Source organism: Chelonoidis abingdonii, chromosome 22, assembly GCF_003597395.2.
Source record: "Chelonoidis abingdonii isolate Lonesome George chromosome 22, CheloAbing_2.0, whole genome shotgun sequence".
NCBI lineage: Eukaryota > Metazoa > Chordata > Testudines > Testudinidae > Chelonoidis > Chelonoidis abingdonii.
In genome coordinates this window covers 25,162,562-25,181,562 of record NC_133790.1, presented here as the reverse complement: position 1 = coordinate 25,181,562, position 19,001 = coordinate 25,162,562, and the positions used below count along the sequence as shown (strand labels likewise).

The window sequence follows — 19,001 nt, the reverse complement described above, 5'->3', positions numbered from 1 at the left end:
ACTGAAGTGTCCAGTGCCCTGTCCCATCAGACAAATCAATATAAGAGTAAACCAGAGAATTCAGCACCAAGAATTTTATGGTTTCTCAAGAGGAAGTTGGAAAAAAGACAAAAGCCTTTTATTTTCACAAAGCATTCGGTCTCTAAGTGTCTTGGGAGTAAGGGAAAGAGTACGACCTTGTACAACAGACTTCATACTTACCCCAAAGAGCAGTAGAAATAGATGATCAGTTCCACCTGTGCCTGGAGCTCAGCGCTTCCATGACTTGAGCAGTCATATACTAAAGACAGTGAACCTGATAACTGGGCAGAATACCCACATGGATTACCCAATATGGATTGAAGATGACCCAAGCAGATTTATCATCCACCAGCAGAAGATAATAAATCATGCACCTAATATACATTGCTTCCCCTAGTTTTCATTATCCTCCCATTCCTTTCTTCTCCCCAATCTTCATTGCATTATCTTCCACTGCCAAAAGCCTTGATATTTTTAATACAATTAACACCTCACTGGTCCCTATTATCCTCCTGAAATATAAGCCTCCTTCTAATATCCACAAAACACAGGATGAAAAGGAATAGGACAGTATTAGCTGCAGCAGGAAGTGCAGCTTCCTTATACTCTACTCTTAAAAAACGTAGCGTATATATTAACCACAGGGAACAGGATTTTGGTACTAGACTGGACAGGTATAGAAATCCATTTTACTTGGCGGAAAGGAGATGGAGCGAAGTTGGGTGACACAAGACAGACAGACTTCCAGTTTCTCTGGAAAACATGCCATATTTCCAGAAGCAAGCTATTCAGAGACCTGGTAAAGGACCAGCTTAGATATTATTTTGCCTGTATATACCGGCTGAAGTCACTCAAAAAGAATAGCTCAAGAGAATCAGAAACTCTAGACTCAGTGTCCTTCTGAAACAAAAAGGGTGCAGCTGAGAAAAGATTCTACAAAATGCACACCCCCATGGAGGTGGTTTGGGACTGCTGATGCTGAACCTATCCTTGCACAAGATCCATAAAGTTGGACAGACGTTCCCTAGATGTCAGATTAACCCCTTGTGTCTCTCCATGCCCAATAACTGATATATCTAACATGGCTTCGAAGAGCTGCACTCACAAAACACACCTGGAATCATTTTAATTTTGATAGGCCAGTAAAATATTTGTTTCTCCTAAATCAGCATCTGTGTATTAAACGTGGACATGTAAGTATTGTGCCCATTCTAGAAAGTTTTCTTGACAGTTCTGGAAGCTCAATCTAGCCTCTGCTTAGGTGTGTATGCAAGCAGTGTTAATAATAATCAAGATATGACATTCATTTCCCCCCCACTAAGACTGAGAAAAGTTGCAATAGGACATGAGTAATATTTTGCTATGGGATACAGGCTACTAAAAATCTGAATAGGGAAAAGGAACGAAGTGGACATGTAGAATTGCTTAACAGAATGGAACAAATTACAAGAACGGAAACTCCACAAAACCAAGAGAATCTTTAATACAATTTGTAATGGCAAATTCATAAAGCCTAATGTTGCTTTAGGAAAAGCAGCTTGTACCTTTAACAAGTACATAATTACTACAGATGACATATCGAACACTTCATAGGACAAGACAACTCTCAGCTGTTTTATATCTTGGAAGGTGTCTCCCATATTAGAAAGGTGTTTTGACTATTCTAAAGGCAGATTTTTGTTGAGTATGAAGTTATAACTCAAGAATTTGGCTTTGGATGTAATTTATTCAGGATAAAATGATCTAGGTGAAGTGATCTGTCAAGTTAAGCAAGACTGACCCTATACACATATAAATCCTGTCAATGGTCTCTTCCCCCAGGCCCTGATCTTTCATTTTCCTGAATCATCATCTACTAATGATATACTCTGGGTGAAATACAGTTCTACTCTAAGAAGTCGCTATGAAAATGGCACTTGACTTATCAGATCTGTGTGTAAACACAATCAGATCTGACCACTTTAGTGATTAAAATAAGCTCACACTATTTTTTACTCCAGTTAGCTGTGCAGAATCAATGAAGCTAAGAATGAACAATTGATTCTTGTGCAACAGAATTGTTTATTAAGTTCCAATCACTTACGTTTCTGCAACCCCATGGAAAGCAATGGGATCACATGGGTGTCACTGAGGATGCAATTTTGCCTACAGAACCTTATTCACTAGTGATATCTAAGAAAAGAACCCAAACTTGACTCAGATCCCAAACTGGGTGTGTAGGACTGGAAGTTAGAAAGTTATTTTTTACTCCTAAACTCAGTCCAGATGAAAAAGAAAACTGAACATATAGTCACATAATGCCATTTTTACAGACTCATATGGCAGAGCAGAACCACAATCTGGGCTAAACTTTCCCACACAAAGGTATTTCTCCTTCTAACCTCCATAGAAATCTGCTAGTTTTAGTTCATAGATTTGCAGAAGTGTTCTACAGATCCTATGATTCACAAGGAATTCTGCAGATGCGTCCATTGTATAGACAAAAAAATTCAGGGGTTCTCAAACTTTTGTACTGGTGACCCCTTTCACATAGCAAGCCTCTGAGTGCGACTCCCCCCACATCAATTAAAAATACTTTTTAATGTATTTAACACCATTATAAATGCTGGAGGCAAAGCAGGGTTTGGGGTGGAGGCTGACAGCTCATGACCCCTGAGGGGTCCTGACCCCCAGCTTGAGAACCTCTGGACAAGATCAACCTAGTCTATAATATAGACACAAGCTAACAGTGGAACAATTGTTTGAAAAGTAGCTATACATAACTCACTTTTAATACTTGTATCCAGTAGTACATTGCAATGGTTCCACCTCACAAACTGATACACAGTAAGTGTGACAAGGGACTATGTCAAAAATTTGTGGAATCGGTCAAGAACAGTTGCTATGCTTCATCAGGTCCAAAATCCACTTTTTAAAAAAATATATAAGTGCCCAAATAAAATGTACACAAACAGGCTATAGGGGCTACTTTCGAGCGCATTTTTTGTATCACTAAATTATAGCCTAGATTTAAAGTGTGTCAATACATATTTACAGTTATAACTTGAGGTTAAAATTTTGTTTTAATGTTACCTTTAAAAGCAAAGGAAAACCCAGTCACACAAACACGATGTTGACCAGAGCTTGTGTAGGAATTTAATTGCACGTGTACCACTGATATTCAATAGCAGAATAAGAGTTTGCATTTATAAAGCACTTTTCAGCTGAGGATTTCAAAGCACTTTTCAAACATTAGCAACACACCCATGGGAGGTACAACAGGTAAATATTAGACCATCCATTCTGCAGATGATAAAGTGAGGCAGAGAGAAGTGACTTGCCCAAGGTCACACAGTGGGTAGTGGCAGAGCTGGGAACCTGGAAATCCTGACTCCTAGTCAACTGCCTCTTTCTACTATATGTTTAAGAGTCAGATGCACAACAGCCAAGAAATTAAAACTGAAGGCAGTGTTTCCTCATTTACCCTACTAGCAGAGTCCCTCCAAACACAGGCAATCTTTCAGGATATGCCCTAAAAATTACATTTCCAACCCCTTAAAGACAGACATTTGGATTTTAGTTTGAAGTTTGCACAGGTATTTAACTACATAACTCTTAAATCTGTGACAAACTTTGTAACTAAATCCCCCTTTAATTCAGCTGGGATTATCAGAAAATGTATTGTAGTGTAATTTTATTCTTTTCTTTTTATTAGCACTAATAGGTTTTTTTCTCCTCCCTCTTTAAAGCATTGAGGAACTTGCAGATCATGACAACTTTACTGTGAAAAGTATAAGTTGCTTGTTAAATATTTACACAAGATTGCGTGCAAATCAACTATTACCTTAAAAAGACAGGTGCTTCAAGAATAAGGGTGTCATTCTACTCTACAGGGCAGGATAACTAAGTCTTCTCCCTATAACTATGTAACCACACGGTAATTAGAAACAATGACTGCAGCCTGCCTAGAGTTATTAATTTAGAAACTAAAGTACTGTAACTATTCCATATCTTTGTAAATACTTTGCAACTTCACATCTAATTCTTATGTAACCCTAAAAGAAAATAATTATGTACTATTTTTCTAGGCTTTGCAGACTCTATGGCAGCAGCCTCATTATAATTTAAGTGTCCTCAGTTTCTGAAGCACCTCCCTTGCAGAAGTCAGAATTTGGACAAAGCCTCTTCTCTTTTCCCTTCAAAGGGCATTTTTCTTTTGATCAAAAGAAAGAAGGCATCATGATATAGGAAATAAGTTCTCCATGTATTGTTTCCCAGACGCTGGCATCTACTGGCTTTCATGGCACAATCACAATCTGACAGTATAGATAACAACAGTTTGCCATCACAGGATGGTGGTTCAAACTACAAGTTTTAACAGTTTCAATCAGATAAGAGGAGACATGTAGAAAAATACATATATGGCCATATCACAAATTTAACACCACGAAGGGGATATAATGGAAGAAAAAGTACAGGTAGGAATCAGGGTCCCAACAAGAAGTTCTTGGCGAGAGAAAATTGCCAGGATCTTATTTTCTATAAAATGATTCAACAGTGCATCTGTAACAGCTGGAAGCGTTACATGTATGAGGTCCATTCAAGTTACTGCTGAACTCACCATCATATGGTGCCTCATGATTCTTGTTCAACAAAGTTTCAGTGCCATTGCCGAAGCTGACAAGTGATTTCAGCATTTGAATGCTTACAACACTAATTTTCACGGTAAGAGAAAAATCAGAATTGAGGAAAACAAACAACTGTGGAACTTCAGAGAGACCGTAAAGCTACTGCATACACAGAATAGACATATAAAAAAAATACTGCAAGTATGATCAATCCTTATCCACAACATGGGATTATTCCAGACTCCAGCTACAGTCATAACATGCTCACAACCTAAATATGAAAAATAGATCATAAACACACGGGTGGTAAATGCAAGTGCTCAAGGGGACAATACACTTCATACTTTGATTGTCACTTTAGGATAATGAATACCTTGTCTGGAATACCAATGCATTCCATATTAATTGACTAGTGTGGGCAGATGGTAACCGAGTTGTTATTAGACATACGCGATCTCACAGGTTACAAAATACGAAGCAATTCCCGGGGCATATGCCTGAAGATCATTGTGAAAACTAGCTTCCATAATTCTGTCCACAAAGAGGATACAGCAGCAGCTGTGATAAACTTTCTTCTGTCCTTGTGATCAAGTTACACTCATTCCTTGACTGTGCTGTAAATCTTTTGGACTGTTGCACAAGAAAGTTCCAAATCCTCAGGATACCTAATCTCCAGCTCTGCATTTGCCAGGTAATGAGTGCCTGTAAACTCTGCAAAATAACGACCGATATCAGGGTGAGGGATTTCATGAGGCTCCAAGTTATATTCCAGGTTCTCTGTAGAGAGAAGAAAAAGCAGTTATCAGCACACTAACGCCCAGCAATGAAGAAGCTTTTTGGCTCTGCCTTCAGCTAGTCAGTCTTCTGTTTCAGGGTTTCACCTGCTCTGTTTTCTGAGCAAAGCTGATATTTTTTATACTACTACCAAACTACTGTGTCTGAGAACAGCACTGCTGGAATTAAACTAGAGTGTCAGAATGCTGACTGGCTGTTGGCTGTGAAGTCATTAATAGATACCCGTTCACTGTGCAGAAGAGAAGTAAATGGTTCATATTGAAGAGAGAACAAGGACATGTGGGAGTTCAGTAGGCACTCCACCTATGCAGAATCTACACAATTGGGCTCAAACTCCCACAGTCAGGAAGCCAATTCCCATAAGAGGTCCTTACAAACTGCCAAATTGTTTGAAGAGCAAAGGAGAAGTCAGGTGTCTCAAACATGCATGAAGGAAGAATTGTGTCTTCCACCTTGAAGGCTCCTGAGGATCAGCTGACATTTGGGCTATGTCTAGCACACCGAGATTACCATTTAAAGAAGTGAATGTTTATTCCTTACCATCACAGTATTTTCATGTTTTCCCATTTTTAAAACAACCATTTAATCATTGCACACACAGAGATTAAAGGAAAATCAGAAGCAATGGTGCTATAGTAAGAAGATGAACCAAATGCCTACTACTCTAATTTATTCGGTCAGAGAAAAAGCTCTCGTTTGTGTAAAGCAGCATTACTGTGCAGTGGCCAATTAGTGACTCTCAGATGTACGATCCCCGTGGAGGTCTTGAGTGATGTAACATATACTTGGCAGTAACTGGAATATGGGTTGATACAAGCTATGCATAGCACTGTCTGGCTTATCTGTGGTGCTTGGGGAGGATGCCGAGACCACCACAACAATCCATCCATCCCTAGTTCTGAAACTAGCAACAATTCAGGGCTGGCTCTACAGTTTTTGCCGCCCCAAGCAGCGCACCAAATTGCCGCCGAGGATGGCGGGGGCAGTCAGTGTGCCCTTAGGACGGCAGGCGCGTTTCTGCGGCAGAGGCAATTCGGCGACAACTTCTATGTTTAGCTGAAGCCGCCGCGGATAGCTAAAGATAGAAGCTGCTGCTGAATTGCTGCCACCGTGGAAACGCGCGTGCCACCCTAAGGGTACACAGACTGCCCCCGCCATCTGCAGCGGCAATTCGGTGCGCTGCTTGGGGGCAAAACAACAGGCACTGCTGCCCCTTGCAGATTGCCGCCCCAGGCACCAGCTTGGAATGCTGGTGCCTGGAGCCAGCCCTGCAACAATTAAACTGATCGGTCACAAGCAATATGGTGAAAACCACTTAGAATTACTGGTAATGTATTTAGTAGTTAGTTGTGACCCAAACCATATAAACCATAACTGTTAAAACTTTAAAAAACAAAATACATTTGTTTGAAATTCTCCCCCTCAAAATCCCTCTCTCTCTCTCCAAACCACAAAACTGAAATTGACGCAACAAGCAAAAAGTGACCTGCACGCAGTTAGGAAGGGAGGGAAGTGTGGGTGGTCAAGGGAGATACGTGATGGCAAGTAAGGACAAAACAACTGTAGCATACAAGATTGTGCTCTAGAATCAAGACAACAGTACCAGCCCACAGCTTATGTAGGAGAACTTGGGCTCTGCGACCAACCAGTACTATAGTTACTAATTTTGTTTACAAAAAAAAAAAAGTGAAACAGATGAGACCATAACATTTATGGTAAGATACCAGGGCAGATACTTCATTCTCATCCTAATGGCAGTGTGTGCAGAGAGAAGAAAATATTGCTTCTTAGAAAATGCAGGACCTTCCAAAGTCTGCTTCATAAACACACAAGCATTGGGGCAGAGGCACAGATTCAAGAATCCCAAGTAATACTTATTTTTGGACTACCAAGTGCAAAGTAAAATATTTGGGGAAATCTAGAACCACCAATCTCCCTGTATTTTACAGCTACAAGTGTATCTGACCTTTAAATTTATTTTTTGAAACTTGCTCTCATGTACTGTACTGCAAACTATGTTAGAGAGCACCCTCTAGTGAAAGCTGAACCATAATCAGTCAAAATAAGTGTTCATAATCAAAGTGCTTCAGAAACATTTAATCAATCTTTACAACACCCTGTGACAAAGGTATTGTCGCCATTTTATATAGATAGTGAGAAGAAGACAAGTGAAGTAATCTACCCAAGATCAGAAGAGAAGTTAGCATCACAGGAAGGATTAGAATGCAGAAGTTCCTAGTACTCAATATTTTTATGTTGACCACCACAAGATTTCTTTTTTTAATACAGCACAGTGCATTATGGCCAGAACAATTTCTATAAAAGGCATAGTGATCATATAAAGAAAGTCTTCCATTACACAATTACTTTACTCCTGATTTTTGTCCAAATCTCCTTAAGAACCTGACAAAAACAAAAAAGAAAAAACCCACAAAAGCCAAGAAATTCAGGGTTAAGGCTAAAATTCTATCCTTAACATATTCTGCCTAGACAATGAAACTCACCTGGTATGTGTTCAGACTGTTCTGAGGCCCCTTACAGAATTACATCAACTGTAATACCACCAAATAATTTTCAGATTTAAGTGAAAAATTGGATTTATTCTCCCAAATAAGAAAACACTGATGAAAACTTTGATTGCTATCATCATGTAAACTATTAAAGGTACTTCAAAATAAAACTGGAGGGTGGCAAGTTACACTGAAGTTAACTTTTAACTTATTCCTAGCAGTCCTGATCTCGTTGAGAAAAGTTATGGGGGCATTCAGAAGCAAAGTAGGTCAACTTAAGATTTGAATATCAGTTTCCTTCTTGCTTGAATCTTGGTTTCAGAGTACATTTGTTTAAATAATAAGCACTAGTGATTTAGTAGCTATATAACTTTAGTGTAAATATTAACACTGTTCAAATAGTAAGCATAACCGATCTGATATACCATACACAAACATGAAAATGAAATGCACACAGATCACATCTACAGACAGATTTATTTGCTCACCTTGAGCAGCGTATCTGCAGGATCCATCCTCCACCAGCACATTGTAAAAAGGTTGATGGGGGCCATGAGGTAGGCTATGCACATTCATATTTCTAATCCATTCTTGTCCCATCATGCAGGAGGGATCCCAGCCATAGATGACACAGTTATAGCCATATCTAATTAGAAGTATATTAAAAAAAATCAAAACCTTGGAAAGGTGCACAACTAGATACTCTTCTTGAGAGAGGAGGACTGCCACTAAAGGGTATGGGAGCTGCATGCTGGCACTCATGAGCTTCTGGGAAAGATTCTGTATAAAGAACACTGTCAATTGAAACAGATTAAGAATTTCATGTTCCACCTTCAAACTGAAGACAAAGCCAATTAAGAGTCATTTTGAGAACAAAAAATTAATGGAGTTCTCATGGTGCCAATTCTAATCCAAGCCACCTGAGGAGACTTGTTCAAAGAGATCTTTTTATAATATTCCTTCATATAGGAGGGAACTGGAACAGTCATCTTGTATTTTAACTCTGGTCAAAGAAAATATTTTGACTAAAGCAAACTCACATTTGTTTAACTGAACACAGCCATTTTCTCCCCATCTCTGCTGATAAACCAATAATCATTATCACCACAGTTCCTGCCTCACACCCATCCAAAACACTTCAGAGATGCTGACACCTTCTTTCCCTTTACTCAATGGCTGATCAGTTCCAGCCTATCCTTCACCATAGTATTTGAATACCTGGAGCAGGACAGCATCCACTAGTTCACAACCCATACACCATAAATCTTTCTTATTCTGCGGCAAATGGTCATAAGGGATCATGCCACAACTTGTTAGCCTAAGGGCAAATTCCAATAAAGAAGTTTTTTATGCAGAATTAGGTTACAACAATTTCTAAAGGGTGAAGTACAAGCTTGTAAGAGCCTCAGGTATGTATTTCGTGTATACTGCCCCCAATCCCATCTTCTTTGGTAACAAACACCTTGCTGTCATAGAAGTACACAGATTCATGCACTCCAAGGCCAGAAGGGAACATTGTGATCATCTAGTCTGACCTCCTGTATAAAATGCAGGCCAGAGAACTTTCCCTAAATATTTCCTAGAGCAGATTATTTAGAAAGCCATCCAATATGGATTTAAAAATGGTCAGTGATGGAGAATCCACCACAACCCTTGGTAAATTTATACAACAGACCTTGTAAAGTTTCCTTCAAATTAACTAACTCCCAAAATGACTGAAATACAAATCATGAGTTAAATACTAAAAGACAAACAAACAGTATGTGGCACAGATTAAAGCAAACTTGAAAACTACAGTGAAGTTACAGTAAAACAGAAAAATTAAGATTTGGGAAGGAGAAAAGATGCATTCTAAGCATAGATTTGGGAAAAAAAGCACATTTAGCTGCTATGCTGCAGTCAACCCTATTACAATGCAAACTGACCTGTAGCTTACATTTAACACCCAGTTTAGAAATCATTGTATTGGGAGGGACAATTATTGTCCATTCCTGCCATGTGACCATAGGATTCTGGGCAAAGAGTTTCCAGGAATATAAAACCTATTTTATTTTTATAGCATTATACATGATTGTGTGATATCCTATGAGAAGTCAAAATTACCGTCTCTGCCTTTAAATTTGTTCCTCGTGCACTTATCAGGAACAGGGGCCAGAAAGGCAGCACATCACTAGCAGGTCACACCCCCCAAAAAGTAAAAACAGAAAAATGAAGTCTCCAGTGAATGAGGGAAGATATTACGGGAGAAAGATGATGTATAAGATTTTGCTGTTCCTTTCCACTGTCCCTTCAAAGAGGACAGAAGAGCAAGAACAGAAAAAACAATGAGATATATTCATTGCTGTCAGTACTATTTCAAGAGCTTAGCCATAGAATCCCCACTAGTACATTAACACTTAGGGTTCAGATGGCTCATCTTCATGGTCCTCTTACTAAGCAAAAAATGGACAACACACTTGCGACCTGTCAAAGGACAGTGAAGTATACAGAAGTTAGGCTTCATATCTCTAAAAGGATACATACATAACTACACATGGGGCAGTACGTTCTTTCTCAGGCACATCTCAAACCGTTCCTTAGCATGTAATAAAAATGATGTTTAACTGCAGTAAAAAGGAAGCAGCTGAATACATCATTCCATATATAAACAAGAACACAGTGTTGCAGTGGCAGCCTTTGGGCACTGAAAGGTTCAGAGTTGATTACCTCTTGTGTTTCATGATCAGCCCAATAGAAAAGCAGATATCTTTGTGCTTCTCATCAGAACGGTGCTTCACCTCAGGTCCCACTTCCTCCTTACGGCGGTCAATATGCTCTAAGGTATGCTGAACTAAATACCCTACTGCCCCATGCTGGGATGGATCCAACGCTTGAACATGCTGCAGGATGTCCAGAACCTTCAGCAGTGAGAGAAAGAAAACTATGTTTATAAACAGGTCTGTACAGTAGCTTTAAAAAACAACTATCTTCTCCACAGAGCTTAAGTGCCCGATTCTAGATGTCCGCTCCTCTTCAGATCAGGGTTCTCAAAATTTTCCGTGAGGTGAACCACATTTTGCTACAAATTTTGGACCAGTTGCGACCTATCCACCACTGCAGAGACTACTTCCCTTCCCATTCAGCATCATGTAACATGCACATGGCAACTACTGTAATTACTTACCGGAAAAGTAATAATAGGAAAATATTTAACCTATCAGTTGCCTTTTATTGCAGCTTAGCAAGTTAAAGTGGGGAACCAGCACCCCGCAACCAGCCAGCTCTTCAAAAACCATCATCTGCTCTAGACTTCAGAGCCAAAGAGCCCTTCAGAGTTGTTTCTAATTACAAGCCCCCTTAATGCCCACTAATACAGTCACTAGCCTTTTAGCTGGAAGGACTGGAGACAGTCCCTTCAAAGCCAACTAATGTCACACCTAATTTCTCAGGTCAGGGCTGCAAAACATGAGGTACACTCCTGAAAGTCCTACTATGACTCATAAGCCATACAACCGTTGAGAGCTAGGAGAAGGGTTCAGGATCCCAGACAAGGTTTCTGAGATGGTGGGAGCTTGTTGTTGCTAGACTACCAGACCACCCTTGTGAGACTATTGTAGAAACATATTACACAGACATGCGTTACAAAAATGGGATACTCAGCGGGGCCCAAGTCAACTTAAGTAGTCTGATTTGTCTTAAAGGGTCAGGGAATGGGACACATATCCCCTTTCTAGTATCAAAAGCCTTATCTGCCTACTATTTGCTAAAACACAAAAAACTGACTTACACACTTCAGCCGCTGTCAAATACCTCAATTATCCCCTGTCCAGTATCCCCCTAATAGCTTCTGCAACATGGTTATGCATTTTCATTACAACAGCCTGCAGGACACTGAACACTGAAAATCTGGGATAGGGTAACAAGTTAATATCAGAGTAAACATTGATCTGTTTGACATATACTGACTCAAGAGGCAGAGAGGGGACAGGCCATGAATGAGGGGATAAAAATACTTAGACAAGTAATGAGCAGAGGGCTTGGAGGGCAGTGCTGCATAGTTCAAGATCCCCTGCTACCTAATTTTGGTCAAATGTGCTTCATAGGACACAAGGTCTTATTTCCCAAGTAATGTCTCAGCCAGAAACATCAAATGCAAGAGATCTCTGGAAAAGCAGAGTTCTGGCACAGTGATCAAAGCTGTTTCAGATCTTTTGCTATTTAAAAAACAACCTGCTCAATTTTTGTTTTAAACCTTATTTAGAAAGGGGAACTATACAAAAATGAAGACGCTAAACAAACAGTAATTAAATGGTACAGTGCCAAAAGTGAAATCCCTGCACGGAAATTTTTTTAAAAACACCATAATACATGCTCAAATTAAATGTATATCCCAAATTAAAAAACATAGTAAGCGGACCAAAGAAGTGCCACTATGGCTAAACAACAAAGTAAAAGAAGCAACGAGAGGTGAAAAGCATTCTTTAAAAAGTGGAAGTTAAATTCTACTGAGGAAAATAGAAAGGAACATAAACTCTGGCAAATGAAATATAAAATTATTATTAGGAAGGCCAAAAAAGAATCTGAAGAACAGCTACCCAAAGACTCAAAAAGTAAATAGCAAAAATTTTTAAGTACATCAGAAGCAGGAAGCCGCTAAACAACCAACAGGGCCACTGGACAATCGAGATGCTAAAGGAGCACTCAAGGACAATAAAGGCCATTGTGGAGAAACAAAATGAATTCTTTGCATCGGTCTTCACAGCTGAGAATGTGAGGGAGATTCCCAAACCTGAGCCATTCTTTTTAGGTGACAAATCTGAGGAACTGTCCCAGATTGAGATGTAACTGGTGCATTAATTTTTCCATAACCAGAACATCATTTTTTTGAGTCATTCCTCTATGGTTGTGCTATTTCTTTTTCTATTGAGAGACTATCAGTAGCCTAGCAAATAAGAAGTTAAGTCTTCATTTCCTTTTCTGTCACCACTTCCGCTAGGAAGTCCAAGGAGGATTACCAAAGGACCATTTGGTAATAAATATTCAACACTTTGTAACGTTTGGTTACGAATTGCAATCCAGTTGTCTTTAACGACTGCACATGTCCACCATATATGCATGAAATCTGCACATCTGCCACAAATTTTCAAACATTTATCCTCATTCAATCTATATTTTACATACATATATTATAAGTACGCATATATTAACCTGACTGGCATGAGGTACCATTGAAACGGCATTTTAGAGAAATTTTGATTGCTTTATAGACTGAGGCTGCTGATCCTCTTTTCCAGATCAAATCCTATCCCTCTGGGGCAATCTTTCTATCCAGATCCTTTTCACAGCATGTCCTACATAGACCTTTTTCGGGTTAGGAAAGCTGCCTGCAAAGATTGATATCAATTAGTTATATATATATTTTTGTTTCCTAATTGACCAGACACCATTACTTGTATTAAAGTTAGCTTTTTGTATAAGACAGAGAAATTGAGAAATAATGCCTCATTTGAAAGTACTGATATCATGGAAGAATGGGCCAGTTAAACTTAATTTTTCATCTCTAAGGGCTTGGCTACACTTTAGAGTTACAGCGCTAGTGGCGGCTTTACAGTGCTGTAACTTACTCCCCATCCACACTGGCAAGGCACATACAGCGCTGTATCTCCCTGGCTACAGCGCGGGCTGTACTCCACCTCGGCCTGGGGAATAACCACTATCGCACTGCTCTTGCAGCGCTGGAGTGCCAGCGTGAACAGTGATTAATCTTACTACGCTGTAACTGACCTCCGGAAGCTTCCCATAATGCTTTTTAAGTAAAGATTACACTCTTTGTTTTGTCGTGAACTCGGGGGCTCCCGGAGCTGCTTATCTAAAAAACAAACACAGCTACTGTTTGCTCCAGCAGAGGCAGGCAAGGGGATGAATGTCCACAGCTAGTGTTTGTTTGAGGAGAGAAGCAGCCCGGAGGGGAGGTCCGTTTTGGAAAAGCTGCTTATCTGGTCTGAAGGCTATTTGCATTTAGTGAATGAGAGAGGGGTGGGGGAAGGGGTCGAAACTTTTAAAATGATTGAAGGTTGGTGCTGTGTATCTTTAAGTCCTTAGAACTTGCAAGGCAGGGAGCTGACAGAGTGTCAGCTCCAAAAATCCACTCTCTTCTCCGTCTCCCTCACACTCCACCCCACACCCCTCTTTTGAAAAGCACGCTGCAGCCACTTGAACGCTGGGATAGCTGCCCATAATGCACTACTCCCAACACCGCTGCAAATGCGGCCACACTGCAGCGCTGGTAGCTGTCAGTGTGGCCACACTGCAGCGCTTTCCCTACACAGCTGTACGAAGACAGCTTTAACTCCCAGCGCTGTACAGCTGCAAGTGTACCCAAACCCTAAGTTAGAGAAGTGTCTTTACTGAATAGCCAGCCAACATGGCACACTCAGTCTTTAAGGCTCTATAGCAGGGGTAGGCAACCTATGGCACGTGTGCCAAAGGCGGCGTACAAGCTTATTTTCAGTGGCATTCACACTGCCCAGGTCCTGGCCACCGGTCTGAGGATTACTGCATTTTAATTTAATTTTAAAATGAAGCTTCTTAAACATTTTAAAAACCTTATTTACTTTACATACAACAACAGTTTAGTTATATATTATAGACTTCTAAAAGAGACCTCCTAAAAAGGTTAAAATGCATCACTGGCAAGCAAAAGCTTAAATCAGAGTGAATAAATGAAGACTTGGCACACCACTTCTGAAAGGTTGCTGACCCCTGCTTTATAGTTTGTAATCTGGGTTAAGGTCTGGATTATTTACAATGGGTATCACTGGTGAGGGAAAAGAGCCTCTCTCTAGTTCTATCCCAAACTCTGGAGTACCCTTTGTTAAGGGTAAGTACACATTTCTGGAGGGTATGATTTTTTTAAACATTTATTATCCATGGTAGCCTAGCCATGTCTGCACTGCCACAATTTTCTTGTTCAATAAAAACCTCACTGTTTGGCTGAGTGAGGGCACCACCAATCCACTACTGCTTTGAGCTGGCTGGCATGTTAGTACCCTTGACTATTGGGAACAGCTAGTACATCCTGTTTAAAGGTCTGTACAAAATATCAGCACTCAGTCTTTTCTTATTCCATATAAATTCTAACAGTCTCCTCTGTATTCCTGTGAAGGTTTTATTGGGATGATTACAGAAAGATTTTGAAACAAGACTATGCTTGGCAAAACGTTCATTTTCACTGTGGCTGTTCTTCCCAACCAAGAAAACTGCATATTTCCCTCAGCACTCCAGCTCCCCCCACCCCCCATTTACTGCAATTCCAGTTTGACATTGAAATCTTACAGCTCTTCTAGGATGTCTGAGATTTGAATTCCCAGGTATCTTATAGGACTTATTGCCCATTTGTATTCAAATGTTTTCTGGAGGAATGACTTCTCAGAGTCTGGCAAATTTATAGCCAATATTTCAGATCTGGCATAACTTACTTTAATACAGAGGGTTTCCCAAACTCTCAGATTTCTTTAGATACTAGTTTTAGGGACATATTTGGTTTAGATTAAAATATTACATCAGTACATATAAAGCTATTTTCTCATGTGTTCCTGCAAGTTTTATTCCTGTGATAGATTCATTATTCTTTATCCTCTGTGCAAAAGGCTCCATGGCCAATGCAAAAAGTAAAGGAGAAAATGAATATACCCCACCTACCCTGCCTGTGTAATTCAAGCAGAGAGATTTAAACCCATTAATTCACACAGCTGCTTTTGGGCTAGTGTAAAGAGCAGTTATCCATTTAAGGAACTGGGGGCCAAAGTCCATATGGGACATGACTTAGAATACTGTGGAACTTTACATTTAATCAAAAGCTTCCTCTGCATCAAGTGACACCAAAAGAAAGGGATCTTTTCTTCATCTGGCATTACAGTTGTTTATACGCACTCTCCAATTGTCTATCCTTAATTAATTCAGGTTAGTGATTTAAGTCATTTCCATAAGGTACAAGTTTAAGCAATAGTAAAACATGCATTCTGGTTAGCTCTGTTTTGCTCTTAAGATTTCACATTTATTTCTACACGTGATGTTCTCCATTGTTGTTGGTTTATTTTTTTCTATGCTGGAGGGACACTTTGCTAAAAAGGAACCCTTAAAAATAAAAATTCCACACCACAGAGATGAGTTGAAAGTACATTCTCGGCTGGAGAAAGATGCTGGGCTCTCTGTCAGCTGTTTCCAGGTGCCAGCAACAGATCCCTGGTCCAGAAGTCTGGAATTAACACATGCACAGATGGATGCAATGAAGAAATCCTCAATGATAACCGAGAAGGTTGAGGATTTTCAAGATGTTTGGCAAATCTGGAGCAGTAAATTAGTGATATGGAGAACACAACTTAAGGACATCATCTGTACTTAAGATCAACAAATTGCAGGATAGTAAAGTGGAAATTGAAAATAAATCTACCATAAACCTTCAAATTACTGGTGTGAGAGGAAGTAAATTGATGGTCTAGAGAATTTGTCAGGTAGCTCTCTGAATCATAAAGCTTAGCTGTCCCATGTCACAGTACATCTGTCATGCCTCTTAGCTTGTACTATTTTATTTGTGGGTGAATCTCTTAAATCTGATATTTCCTTCAGACATCGGCAAGCTTGGTGAACATTATACAAAGGTAGACATTCATGCTAGCTATACCACCCAAGCTCACTGAAGCATGCCTGCCAAAGAGGAATTTAGTTATATGGGCCTTGAATCAACGGTTTTGTAGTCAGATCACGTGTCTTTGTAATGAAAAGGGTGTTTTTATATACTACCAAATTGGTAATGGACAGGTGGTCACTTTGAAGTCCATGGAGACTTAAGACAGAAATTTGGGGGGGGGGCGGGGGGGAGGAGAGGGAGAGAGAAGAGATTGCTTAGAAGTTGCTGAAGCAACTGCAAGAGGAATGAAGAGAATGTTGTTGAAAGACTGAGCTCCTTTCGTACAGTCTTTATAATCCGAACATGCAGCTATTGGATTTTGATTTTTAAAGGATATTACAAATAAAGACACGATAGAGTTTTGGGGATCTTGTTTTGTTGTATTCCCCTTGACTCCAGAAAATGAACAAGAAAAACCACAGTACACATAATGACCTTCTTAATTTAGCCACTAACTTTCATCATGTCACTTTGACAATCACTACGCTGGGTAACATTCTGCTGTGCAGAAGTGATTGACAATATCTGTGGAATATGCAGCCACGTATTATTATCCATAATCAAACCAGGATTGGGGCCCATTGTTCTAGGCACTGCACCATCATATAGGAAGCAACTGTTCCTGCCCTGAAGAACAATCAAAGATCTGGCAGCAGAGCCCTAAAGCAGTGAATGGAGCTATCTTCAGTGGGGGTGGGGGATAAGTTCCAATGGTGAGTCCCTGATGAGTAGAGATTTACATTTATTTTGATTTAAGAGGTATCCCCCTTCACTGATAATGACTTGAATTTTGCTAAGTTGTTACAGTGCAGCTGCATATAACATGCTCAATGTAATTACTTGGTTTCCTTAATTATGTGCTTTATTCTCAGCTTGATGGAAGGCTTGAGTGACCTAGACAATTTGTATGTCCAGGTCCTTTCTCTGTCAAATTATTTGGTCTCCTGCCTTGATTGGCATGACTGAAGCATCAGCCCCATTATTCTCATGCTTAGGATTCCTTTTGCAGTTATTTTATTGTGAAAATAAGTGGGAAAGGGTTGAGAGCACCAAAACACAGTTTTAGTTTATAACTGGTAAAACACTTGTGTATCTTACAGCTCTACGGCTGTTTAAGTCTACCTAAAAACATACACCCTTGGTGCAGAAGTAAAGTACCAGATATATCAAGAGAACCTGAAAGTCCAAGTTAAAATGAAAAAAAACAAAATTATAGGCAGGAAATCCTAACTTCTGACTCAGGTCAGAGGCTATCCACAGATATGCAGTGATGACTACAAAAAGGAAAATCTCTTCTCTATACCGGAGATATTGATTTTTGAAGTGTGATAATTCTTTACATTGTTTGTACAACAGAAACAGCTCTTGGCTGACTATAATACAAGCTACTGTAGCCCAGAATCAATCATCTACTGTTTTTATAGCTTACCCCTATGATAAAACATATGACCAAGTGTTAGGATACCTTTTCTGGCCAGATTCCCAGGTGGAAGTATAACCTAGCCTGGAGCATTAGATGCTGCACATTGTCCGGATACATGGCCAGGTACAGATCCAAGGAGTCTCTCAAGAGCTGGTAGGACTGATCAGTGCTTTCCCTACCAGCAAAGAAGAAATTCAATTTTAAGGTTAAATCTTCATTTCCTTTCCCTATTACTTCAGCATCTGGGAGACAACGATCAGTAAAGACATTACACAGTACTGGTACTCATCCAATTGGAGCAGCTCCAGGGGCTCACTCTTGCTAACAGCATCCACTAATCTGCCAGGAAGGAATTGCACTAAAATTGCTCTACCAAACTCTACTCCTTCCCCCTCACGGTTCCAAGACCCTTTTCAGAGAATTCACTCTCCAAGTTGCAAGCTTACTTTCTCTCAGATTATGATATGGTTCTCCTTGCTCATTCATGCTTGGAGCAATTCTTTTATGTTTTGGTTTTTTGGTCTTCTATAACTAATAGTGAAGACTCCTTAAACAAAATGAAGAAAGGTGCTCATAAATAGAAACAGAATTACAAGTCCAATGATGACAGCCCCAGTGTAACTACAGGAAGTTGATCATGTGGGATCAATCCACCAGATCATAATGGAAGATCCTTTTTCTCTACAGGATAGTGAAAACTCTAACATATGCCCTAACAGAAAAACAGTCCCTTGATTTGCTTGTATGAAATCTGTTGTACTAAATACTTTCTCTGATACTCCCTCTACAGGAATATTCTTGTAAGAGTCACTAAATAATGAGAAATGATGGGCAGAACGGCCAAGTGAATAACTGGTATGGCTTATACTCCGTAAATCCACTCATGACTGCCACAAAGAAGCATATTACTGATCAAAGCAGAATTTTTCAGGTCCACATTTACGTAAGGCTTTAAATTCTTCATGAGGTTTAAGTAA

At 39.7% G+C, this 19,001-nt stretch overlaps 1 protein-coding gene across 2 annotated transcripts in view; it reads right to left on the bottom strand.

Moving 5' to 3' along the window:
- Positions 1 to 1,477: 1,477 nt before the first annotated feature.
- Positions 1,478 to 19,001, bottom strand: part of FBXO21 (F-box protein 21) — a 36,720-nt gene continuing 19,196 nt past the window's right edge. The window contains exons 9-12 of one of the 2 annotated variants that reach the window (XM_032800028.2): positions 18,067 to 18,199; positions 10,640 to 10,830; positions 8,422 to 8,579; positions 1,478 to 5,405 (exon numbers count right to left, since the gene is read on the bottom strand). In XM_032800028.2, the coding sequence (XP_032655919.1) occupies positions 5,227 to 5,405; positions 8,422 to 8,579; positions 10,640 to 10,830; positions 18,067 to 18,199 (661 nt within the window). In that variant the 3' untranslated portion in view covers positions 1,478 to 5,226. The remainder of the gene's footprint in view (positions 5,406 to 8,421; positions 8,580 to 10,639; positions 10,831 to 18,066; positions 18,200 to 19,001) is intronic. The other variant, XM_075060077.1, reaches the window with a different exon arrangement.